This window comes from Calonectris borealis, chromosome 6 (genome assembly GCF_964195595.1).
Source record: "Calonectris borealis chromosome 6, bCalBor7.hap1.2, whole genome shotgun sequence".
Lineage (NCBI taxonomy): Eukaryota > Metazoa > Chordata > Aves > Procellariiformes > Procellariidae > Calonectris > Calonectris borealis.
In genome coordinates this window covers 17115383-17126662 of record NC_134317.1, presented here as the reverse complement: position 1 = coordinate 17126662, position 11280 = coordinate 17115383, and the positions used below count along the sequence as shown (strand labels likewise).

The 11280-nt window shown below is 47.6% G+C and overlaps 1 protein-coding gene across 2 annotated transcripts; it reads right to left on the bottom strand.

Annotated features, from left to right (window-relative positions):
* Positions 1–412: 412 nt before the first annotated feature.
* Positions 413–11011, bottom strand: RPL37A (ribosomal protein L37a). 2 transcript variants are annotated; one of them, XR_012674067.1, is made up of 6 exons: positions 9460–11011; positions 8661–8789; positions 7349–7431; positions 5975–6112; positions 1131–1286; positions 413–1023 (listed from the first exon to the last, which is right to left on the bottom strand). XR_012674067.1 is itself a non-coding variant. In XM_075152944.1 (4 exons), exons 1-4 carry the CDS (start codon positions 9460–9462, stop codon positions 6049–6051), a joined length of 279 nt encoding a protein of 92 aa, XP_075009045.1. In that variant the 5' UTR covers positions 9463–11011; the 3' UTR covers positions 5820–6048. The 2 variants fall into 2 exon arrangements, 1 of the variants encoding a protein (XP_075009045.1); XM_075152944.1 differs by lacking the exons at positions 413–1023; positions 1131–1286 and having other exon boundaries at positions 5820–6112.
* Between the last annotated feature and the right edge of the window lie 269 nt (positions 11012–11280).

Genomic DNA, 11280 nt, shown 5'->3' with positions numbered 1-11280 from the left:
CTATGATTGCTATGCAAGGATACAGTCCAACTTGCTAAAACCAGGAAAAAGCAAGACAGGGCAAAAGAGGAGAGGAAATGGATTAGGTTTTCCAGAAGCACCCCGAAACCCAAACTTCTAATTCAAGAGGAGCCCCAGAAGGCTGAGCAGGGCAGTGACACCAAACTGCTGAACACCAAACAAGCACTCTTTTTTAGCTCTGGTTAGAAAAATCCTTTGTTGAAGAGCTGCCATAGTTCATATGCTCAGAGCAACACTGCAAAGAAAGGAGAAGGGCTGGGGTTCTTTTGGGAAGGGGGGTGGAAAAAAAAAAAAGAGCACAAACCCTGTGCTGGGAAAGCCACACCGATGAGCTTGTTAACATTTGAAGAGACTGCTTGGCGTGATTCCTTACAAAGATTCCTGCCAAGAATTTGCAAGAGGAAAGTATATTTAGCAATCCAAGGCATGCCAAAGCCTTGTCAAGAGAAAAAAACACTTTGAATATGTGGAATAGCAATTAGACATTTTCTAAGCAGCCATTTTCAAAACGCATCCAGGCATCTAATAAGGGCACCTGAGGCATATCCACAACTCCACCACACTCCATGCCTCAAAAGACATCCGCTAAGGATCAAATACTCGGAGGAAGGATATGTTACCGATGGCAACTGCCTGCTTCCAGAGCACTGGGGCCAGTTTCAAGCAGGCAATTCTCTGTCACCCTGAGCCACTGGAAATACAGAGTCTCATGTTACTTTGTAGCATCCTTTGAGGAATCATTTCTCCAAGAAAAGCTGTGAGCCATGCTGCATTGCCAGGAAGCAGAGGTGTGCTGCCTGCCCACTTCTTTCACGGGAGCTGGACCACCAGCATTATGATTTGTTTCCCCGAAGAGAGCTGGTGAACATCCAGGTGAGACGAGCAGCAGCTCAAAGCTGGGACAATATGTAAAATCAGATGGTGACTTGCAGCCCGTTGAATGGCACTCGCATCATACCCCAGTCCTGGCTGGCTGACTCTCTCATGGGCCAACGCTCTGAGCTGCAAAGCCAGCAATAAACTTCATCACTAAAGCTCCCTTCTTTCTAGGGAGAGACCTAGAAGAATTTCCCAGGACAGCGTGTATCTGCCCCAGGAAGGTAACTCACCTGCATCAGTCTCTCTTGTTTCTGAAGCGCTGTTGGGAATCTCCTGTGATGCAGCATGGAGGAAGAGGCATGAAGAAGCTCAGGAAGGCAGTGGGCAGCACAAGGTCTTGCACAAGGATGAAGGCGGCCGATCATGCAGTAAGGCCAAGACATTTGCTGTTCATGTAAGTTAGAAATCACATTGGGATATAATCCTTAAAACATGGTGTGTATCGCTCATACCTGTCAGGCTCTATTACAGTCAAATCCCCAAGTAAGACACAAAGCCAAAAGCGTACCTGCCCATGGGCTGAGCTCACATCACCTTTAAGTCAGGGCACACAGAAGGGACAACCTTCTGTGGCTGTTTCTCATCCCCATGAGCCCTAAGCCACAAATGGTGCCCCCAAGGCTTGGTGTCATGATCCCCTACAGACCAAACAGGCTGCCAGTGAGCAGGAGGGAGCAGGAAGCACAAACGGGGTAAAGCCAAAGCAATTATTTTCTTTTGGAAGCAGATAAATGCTTAACAGAGAAATCAGAATAAGGACTTTCAATCTTTAGTTTCCAAGTTTCTTTGGGCTCCTGAAACGCCTCTTTGATTATAGGCACCATCCCCTTGGGTTATATCCTTGATCCAGCATAAAAATCCCATGGGACTGATAGATTGCTCTGAGAAAGAGGTCCCCTTCCCACTTGCTCTTCAAAAGCAACCAAGATCAACCAACCTGCTCAGCCACATCTACAAAAGTCAGTCAGATTCAAAGTCTCTATTTCCATCAAACCCTCCTCCAATTCCCATAGCTGTAGCAATCCAGATGGGTCAGACGCTGCCGTAAGCTCACACCCTCCAAGACAGGAGCCAGCATTTCGCTCTCTGCTTCCACAGCACCTAACACAACTCTATCCAAGTTCCTGACGAAGGGTCAACAACAAGTATACTGAAAGCAGTAAGTAAAATTGCTAAGAATTCATGTTTTCACCCTAGATTCCCACAGGAAACAACAAATTTCGAGGATCACCTGGCCAAATCACATAGTTGTTGATACAACAAATTCTCCTAGGATATACGCAGGGTTTGGACAGAGCAACAACACAAATTCAGCTCTGTTAGAGGTGACAAGTGACCACAAAACCCCTGTCTCCAACCTCCCCATTCCTATTCCTACATCCTTATCTCTTGGCACAGACCCCTGTTTCAGTCTAAAATCACTGTCACGGTCTAATTTAAGGGGAAGCGTGAAATGCTGAGCTAAGACGCTATACTAGGCGTACAGGTGAGCAGAGCCTTTCTCCTGGATGGGAAGGGAAGCTGAGAAGATGCAGCCAAGCAGCAGCCTTGCAACACGGAGCAGCAGAGCGGCAGTGTCGCCCGCTGGCCGCTCGCAGCATTGCCAGCTGACAGTGCCCTGACCGCAGCATTCTTCCTCTTTCCTGCCCTCTCCACCTTCCTCCCTGCTCTCACTTTGGGGAAACGTGCCGAATTGGCAGACCTCAAGGTTCGCCGGCACAAAACGCCTCTGCTCAGGAGCAGGCCAGGGTACCACAGCGCTCCTGGGAGAAAACAAGCAGCCCAGGAGCTCTGCGGGTGCAGCCCATACAGGGATGCAGGTAGGACCACACAGCCCAGATCAAAAAAATCATCCCACATCTTCATCTTCTCTTCCTATTTCCACCCTGTCCAGCTTCCACTCTCTGCAAATATTAATCCCAAAGGTAATTAATAACTTTCTCCGCAAGAACAGAAGTCACCTTAGATAAGATACCTGTGCAATCACCCTGGGATACCAACATATCTCAGCACCCAGAACTGGGAGGGGAGAGGGACATGGAAGTGTGACCCAAGCACACCAAGTCAAGAACAAAAGGCAGTATGCAGACCACCACTATCCTGCTTGTAAAGGCAGCAAGAACTGGTAACACACACCTCCACACAGCAGCTGCCACAGCCAGCTACAAGCCTTTGAGACAGCAGATAAATGCAAATTTGCCAGGAGCACGCTCACCAGCTTGCCACTTACATCTGGTTTTAGCGGCTCAAGAACTCCAGGAGAGAGAAGGACATGCTTAACCAGGGGACACATGCAGCTGTTCCAAGGACTAAGCAGTACTTTTCTCTGGCACATCACTGAGGCATAGCAGTGACTTTCCCGTGGCAGATGAGCCACATCCGTGGCCCCTTTATCACTGCAGATCCCTGTGAAGTTTTGCTCCAGTAGGAACACCTCATGCAGGTAGTGCTGAAGGTTTGGATCTCTTCTGCAGCTTCACTGAAAACAGCATTTTGCCCTCCCATCCTCAAGCCCACCACCCAGGACGCTGGGCTGCTCTTTCCAAGCTGTCAGGCCTCCCCTGCCTCAACTGGCTGCACAGTGCCTCCTGTAGAAACGTGGACCTCCACAGAGCAACCCAAGCCTCTCAGAAGCCCTTCTAGAGGCAGAGCTGTACAGCCACAGCACCAGAGGAATGTCCTCCCAAGCACATCGAGTGTTTTACCAACAAAGGCTTTCACATAATGAAGTAGCAAGCAAAGTAATCAGTGCTCATGTGGTTTCATCACAATTTCCCAACAAAAGGGGTCACAGGAAGACACCTTTAGCATAATGGAAGTTGTCTTTATTATGATGCAGTTTTTAACAAGTGTCATTGCTCAGAAGCCTTCTCGGAAACACTCTCCCGACGTGATGCACAGATGCGTGGCCAGTATCTCCTAAGCTCACTCATCTCCATGGGAGCTGGCAACTGGAGCGGTTTCCCTCATCTGCTTCACCCCTTTTCCTGGAGGTCCAAGCAGGACATAAAGCTGTTTCTGGACACCCAGTCTGTACCAGCTCCCCAACCCTTCCTTCTCACTGAGGTTTCCCTAAAGGATGGCTCAGTTACCTGCAAAGCAGCTCCTGAACCACAGCACTTCATAAACCTACGTAGGGAGGTAAGCCAAAGTCAGTGCCCCTTAATAAACTCACCGAGGCAGGTCAGCAGCTATTTTTTAGGCAGCAAAGATATCCTCACAGTAGCACAAGCTATCCTCACGCACCATTCGCCTATCTTCAGTGGGAGCAGCAGCCAGCAGGAGAAGAGCTGGCTCCTTGAGCTGTTCCAGCTACCCACACACCAGTACGTAAGGGTGGTGCTCCCAAGGGAGCAGAAACGTCTTAACTGAAAAGCTAGTTCAGGGCAGCTTGGAGATGGCATCCCAAGAAAGCTGGTTAGCACGAGCCAGGACCAGCAAGAGCAGCGCCCAGGACTAAGCTGGGAGTTCTGCCAAGTACCTAGAGAAAGCTGCTGTGAGCGTATCATGTAAGAAAAGCAACAGCAAAAATGAGACAGAGTTGAGCTAAGAGTTTCTTGAACCCACAGGTTTCCTTCACAGCCGTGTTGTAACAAAAGACACATGTGCAGGCCATGATGGTGTTCATCTACACACACAAAAATGAGCCACTACTTCTAAGGAGAGTCACTCACTGCCACCTCCACTTCAAGCCTGTCACACAACTCTTTCACCCTGCACTACAGGCAGAACAAGGTGTGTCAACAGAGAACTGTGCAGTGATCTCTCTCGCAGAAAGCAGGTTGTCCGAGTCCCAGGGAATGACCCTCATCACTGTTGGGAGGTGACATGAAGGACATGCAGGTTGCTATGAATGACACTGAATACATGAATTTACTTTAGTAAGGGAATTTTAGAGCACTGAATTAAAAAAAAAAAGTTTAGGAAACAAGTTCAGGGACACTGCAGTCAAACTTCTGAGCCACAGGCTATTTGCAGCTTGGGAAAAGGTTCCTACTTAGGTCCACTTCTGAATCTAGTTTTCAAAGACGTCAGACGCGTTAACGACATTATTGACATAGCTCATGACCGCCCAAATCCATTCAGAGCTTAAATTGGAACAAGAGCAAGCAATCACTATGCTACCTGCTTACTATTTTTCCTCCAGCAGCTATCAAGGTTATTACCAAGACTTGTCTTTTCTGACCTGTACTCCTAAGGACAGGAAAGGTGCTGCAGTCACCAAAAAGCCCAGACAAAAACAAAACTCAAACCAAATCGAAACTCACCTGACAAACAGACCATAAAAACATGTTCTGGCATCTTAAGCTCGGTAGTCTAAAGAGATGGTTTGGAGGCAATTATTAACTCAAACAGCAGCTTTTCCTCCAAGACTGAATGTCCCAGTTGGCTCAACATGAAAATTTATTGTTGCAACAAGGTATGGATTAGGGCACTTGAACATACAGACACGGGAGCCTGCTATCGGACCAAGGAAGAGCGAGCCACGGAGCACGTTCAGGCAGACTAACCTCGAGATCTGCACACAACACCACGCTACAGGCTGTAGGAAGCAATCGTCTGTAGCTGGCGCTGGAAAATAAAGCAGCACCAGCCAGCAACAGAGGATGATAGCTGTTCTTTTACCATTCCAATCTCTGCCCCCAAGCCAGGCGTGATGCTTTTTTTCTCTCCATCTCGCAGCACACACCCTACTCCCCTGAGCCCTCCTCAAAGGCAAATGGGAAGAGGCGGAGTGATGTTTTGCCTGTTCTCTCCTCCCCCCTTACATCTGTCCATTCCTCCACTCATGGAGCTCTATGCTATTCCTCAAGGCACTGACATGAAGGACATATCAAGATGTGCCAGGCTTCTTCAAGCTATTTAAGCTTTCCTCAGATTCACCTCAGCGCATTCAAGCAACAAAGAATGCAATTAACTGGAAAGGAAAAGTGGTTTTTAATGGTTTTACCAGTAACAAGAGCCACTCAACTGCTGGATAGAACTACTAATGCCTCCATAGTTATAAATACAGTACAGCAAGACGGACAGGACTTTTTCCGGAAAGACGAACATGATTCCACTCCATTATCACCTTTTTATTGCTAAAAGGACAGATCTTGACAGTGGAAAAAAAGGATGTTTCACAAGGAGAACAGGATGTAGCTTCTACTGGTCCTTCAATTCCTTCAGTCTTCTGATAGCAGATTTGACTGTCACTGCAGAGGTGGTACTGGAAGAAGAAGCAGAGTCATCTGCACGTGGCAGTAGAACAACCCGCGCCAATGTTATTTTTTGGAGAAAGCACTAATCATTTCAAATAGTTATCACCTGATTGCATTGTCAACAAGGGTCCAATTCCTATTTGATTTTCATGCCAACAACACATAGGCCTTTGTCTACAGAAGCACACACAACTTCACAAGCTACATCTCAACCCAAATTATCCAGTCATGCATCGACTACATGCACAAGCGCGTGGGCTCAAATCCCTAGTGACTGTTATGCGTGGGACAACAGTGTCTTCTACCAGAATTGGGGGGAAGGAGAGTAAAGAAAGGGAGTAAGCAAGGGCACCATCACAATAAGGATTATAACGATTCAACGCTTTTCAAACAAAAACAAAACATGGAAATAATTTTCCTTGGAGTAAACTTGGTTTTGCCTATTTTATCTGTGTCTCTGAACTGAAAAGGCTAGGGCAGTAATCACAAAAAAATGCTGCTTAGGCTTTTAAAGAAGAGGTAAGAGTTCCCTTACACAATTAAAATTTGTATACAGTCAAAAGAATCAAAACCAGCAAAATCCCCAGCTCAGAGGCATAATTTATTAGAAGCTGTTGAAGCTCTTTATAGATTAGGTCAGAGGGACATCTGTCAGGTGTCATCCATACAGTTGACTCCACCCTGACGGCTGGATGAACTAGCCATCCTCTCTGCTCCTTTTCTTCCAAAATCACCAAAAACTGGCCCAAGTCCCTCATACAGGCAACAACTGTAGTTCACATCTCCAGTAAGAAATGCTACTACAGCCAAGGCACAAAAGAGACTACTTAAATAAAAATATTTGTTTCAGCATTTGCAGATGTTTCAATTCTTTATTTGAAGTTTGGGAAAAGATGCAGAGCTTGCATTTTTGAAGAATAAAACAACTGCTTTGATAAAGGCCAAAGAGATAAAGAAATTGTGGAGGAACCCACCAAAACCAGCAGCAGTAAAATGATGGATAAAATGTGATATTCTCAGAAGCTGCACAACTGATACTGGAAAAAATAGCAATCAAATCCAATTTGATCCATTCTAATAAAATTTTAACAATGCAGGCAAAAAAAACCCCACCTATCACTAACTGGAGACAGATCTACTTAATAGTTAGTACATTTAAAAAACCAAACCAAAACTAAAAAGCTGTATTTTATGCCCCAGTTATGTGAGCATAAATGCTGATAGGAGCTTCTTCATTTCCTTACTTGTAAGTCCAGGCACCACCAGCAACTGTCTTCATGCAGGAGCCACAGTGCCAGATACCCACAGCCTTCCTCTTCATTTTGGTCTGTAATAAAAGAAAAAGGGGAAAAAAAAAAAATGCATTCTCCATCAGCTGAAAAAGCCAAACAACAAACTTCAGGCGAGGACTTCAGCATCACACCACAGCACTACCCATAAGCCTAGTTAAGACAGGCAAGGATCAGGGAATGTTTATATTCAGATTCTTCAGAACAGGGAAAGTCCTTCTGAAATACTTTTTCATTCAGATATGAAGTGGGCCATTTCTAAGCGCATCATCAAAAATTCAGCTCTTTTCGAAAGAGAAAAATAGTAAGGAGCTACATTGGTCATAGTAACTGATATTCTCACCTGGTTTGATGACCAACGTAACACCGCTATTATTAGTGCTCCCTGGACATCCCAAGATTGCTCTAAACCGGACCCCCTCTGAATCGCATCTAAAGAGTGAGTGGTGGAGGCTGAGCTCCTTTCACCTGGGCAAGCCTCCATCACCTTGCAAAGCTGCCAATGGGTTTGTCTAGACCTATATTGGATTTAGGCAGCTTTGCAAATAGGGTTATCAACGTTCTCACCTCACATGAGAAAGACACTAAATATAAAAAAAACAGATGGAAATCTTTTAAAATTTCCAGCCACTTAAAGATACCTACTTTACAAATATCAATAAAAATTATCTGGGCAAAGCACAAGATGATGGGCCTCTCAAACTGTCAAAAACCAGATTTAAGAATGAATTTTGATTATGTACATGAGCAGATAAGATTACTTCTTATCAGAAATTCCTCCCCATCCAGAGTCACACAAATGTAAGTAAGCAACTGCAATCAAAAGTTTTTAGTGGGAAAAGCAAGCTCTCTTCCTCCTCGAGGTAAGTTGTGAAGTTACTGAAGGGGGAAAAAAAAAAAAGCCCAAGTCATGCCTTAATTAACAGGATAACAAGTGTGTTGTTTCAATTCTATCAGGTCTTTAATAATTTATTAGATACCTAAAACATATAGTATTGCAACATATCTCACTATTTTGTGTAATGAAACGTAATTTATGTTTGTCTTCATTTAACTACCACTAAACATGCACGTAAAATGTCTACTTACTCTTTTTATTTTAGAAGGGATTCTGACAGCAGCCTAAAGCTCACAATAAACTAATCACTGTCTTAAAACTAGTCGAGTTATCTCTTCAGCAGAAAAATTACCGAAGCATCAAATTGCATTTCTAGCATCAATAACAAAGTTATTTTTAAAGGCTTTTTAAGGGAAGGAGGTCTCTTACCTTGCCACAGAAGGAGCAGGTATACTTGGCATGCTGGCTAATTTCAATCTTCTTCACCATTTTCCTAAGGGACGCACCGTAACGGGTGCCATATTTACCCACAATCCCAACTTTCTTGGTGCGCTTAGCCTGTTGGGAGGCAAACCGGAATAACTTTACTGAGATCGCCACCTCCTCGGCAGCTCCCCTCTCCTGACAGGGCAGCAAAGCGCTCAGACTCAAAGGCGGCGCTGCAGCCGACCAGGGCCTCTCCCTGACGTAAACAGAGCATTAGGCATGGAACGGCGAGAGGCTCACGCCGCCGCAGCCTCCCAGCTTCTGCCGGGGCACTTCGGGCAGAGGATCGCAGTCGGGCAGCCACGCACGACCAAAGCCACGTCCTTCCTCAGGGCAGCCCGCTCTCACATGAAACGCTGCCGCCAGCAGAGCCGCCCACCAGGCACCGCCACCCCCTTACCCCGCAGGCCGCTGTGAACCCGGGCCCGGCCTCTTCCTGGGACGCCTATTCGGTCTTCCAGCGTCTCCCCACCACCCCGCCTCGGCCTGCCGTTCCCCGCCCTCGGGCCATCTCCCACGGCCCACCCCGGCGGCAGCGAGCCCCTCTCGCAGCCCAGCGCGGGGACGGGGCCCGCTCGGGGGCAGAGCCCACACAGGGCCCCGGCCAAGCCCACAGGCCCTACCGGTCCGTGCCCCGCCAGCAGCGGGCTCCGCACTGCCCCCCGCCGTGCCCCGCGGCCTCAGCGCGGCGGCCCCGGGGCGGATGGCGGCGGATGGGCCGCGGCGCCCCAGCCCCACTCACCATCTTGCCGCCCGGCGCCGACGCTGAGAGAGAAATCCCCGCTACGCAGGCGCACTATGAGCCGTGGCCGCCGGAAGTGAGGGGGAGAGACGACCGAGCGTGGGGCGGATGGGACTCGGAGCGGGTCTGTCTGCACCGTGGCGGTGCGTGGCTCTGTGATCGCGCTGTATATTCTGTACCTTCATCCCATGACAATAGGGTTATCTAAAGCCTAAAGCACACAAACCGGGACGCAGTTGCAGCTTGATGTTGGAAGATGCATCGCTGAGAAAATACCGTGTATCAGTGTGAAACCCAAGCGGTACATCAGCCCCAGCAGTGCCGGACGAGAGGTGTGGTGCGAGAGCTCAGATTCCTGGATTTCCACCCAAGGAGGTCACACCAGGAAAGGAGATTCACTCACCTCATTTTTACAGAGAACAAGTAGTAGGTAGATGTCAGAATTAAAAAAAGGAACAGCAAACCACACTGGAGATGCAGAAGGGGTAAAAAAACCAAACCAAACCAAACAAAAATTATATATATAAATCAATGGGGATGAATTCTAATCTTAAAACATACCAGCCCTAAACCCAGAGGTTTCAAGATAACTCGATCAGGTGCAACCATGGCATCTACCCGATTTCCTTGGGGTCATCCAGTGTTAAGACAGCCATCCATAAAAGCCGTGGAGGGGGACCACCAGCACCTAGGTGGCCGCCACCAGCACCAAAGGGAGGGAGGCCGGGACCCGGGAGGGCTCCTGCTCCACTCAGACCCGTGTGGGCGAGCGAAATGTGTACCAACGCCGCTGAGCTGCAACGCTCATAACAGGATTAACAACCCATTAACCTCCATTAAGAAATGTAATCCGGTTAGCCCAAGAGCTTTTTAATGCGCAGAGCCGGCTGCAGCTCATCCCCCCCGCGCCACAAGGGAGCCGGGGCTGCCCAGCCCACCTGGAGAAACTATCCCTGGGTTCTTTTTGCAGGTGCTTTTCCTCTCGAGACAGCCCCATACCCACCCCAGCTGCCTTGACCCTCCTCTTCATTTGCAGTCTATTTAATTAATAGGGAATTAACGACTAGAGCATACCCTGCCACCATGTTAGCCTTTCCCTGGCTGAGGTCTGTACTTTCAGAGATACTCATGGACAGACGTCACATCCCCCCTTAGCTCTTGCTTTGAGGGTTTGAACACTCACATTTTTAATTCCCTCTGTCGTGCCACGCTCCCTGTTCCCCGATCATCCCTGCAAGCTCTCCTCCCGTCCGAGCGGGTCCTCCTGGGAGCTGGCGGGCCAGAGCCCTGTTCCAGGTGAGGGGTCAGCAGGGCTTTAGGCAACGGTATTTGTATCCCCTCTGTTGAGTCAAAATCTCATTTGATACATCCTAGGAATATATCTGCCCTTTTCAGGTCCTCATCATAATGATGACTCACAGGATACATCTTTGATACCAACATATTAAAAGGAAAAAAAAGAAAAAAAAAAGAAAAAAAAAAAGAAAATCCAGTCTGTATCTGGACAGTTAAAGTTCGCTGTGACAGTACAGGCATGGTCATATCCTTCATCTACCAGTATTACAGACAGCTCTGCCAACAACCAAACCCAACCCCCCCAGATGACAGCCATTCCCAGCGCTGCCAAATAAGCGTACGTTTCCAAGTGACTGAGAAGATGAATGGATGCAGATAGGCCAGCACACTTCCTTGCCTTGACAGTCCACCACCTTGAACTCTTCTGCATGCCACAGGCTGGCCAGCTTCATGTACTGAAGACGCAGTTCAAACTGCTCCATTTTATAGTTCAGGTATTTTTATCTCTTGTTCTGGTTTGGCATC

Excerpts from the sequence above, each read along its gene's own strand:
- RPL37A (XM_075152944.1), bottom strand. Across the intron at positions 7,432-8,660 it reads CCTGCTCCTTCTGTGGCAAG|ACCAAAATGAAGAGGAAGGC; the intron begins GTAAGAGACCTC and ends CTTTTATTACAG. Across the intron at positions 6,113-7,348 it reads GGTGGTGCCTGGACTTACAA|TACCACCTCTGCAGTGACAG; the intron begins GTAAGGAAATGA and ends TTCTTCTTCCAG.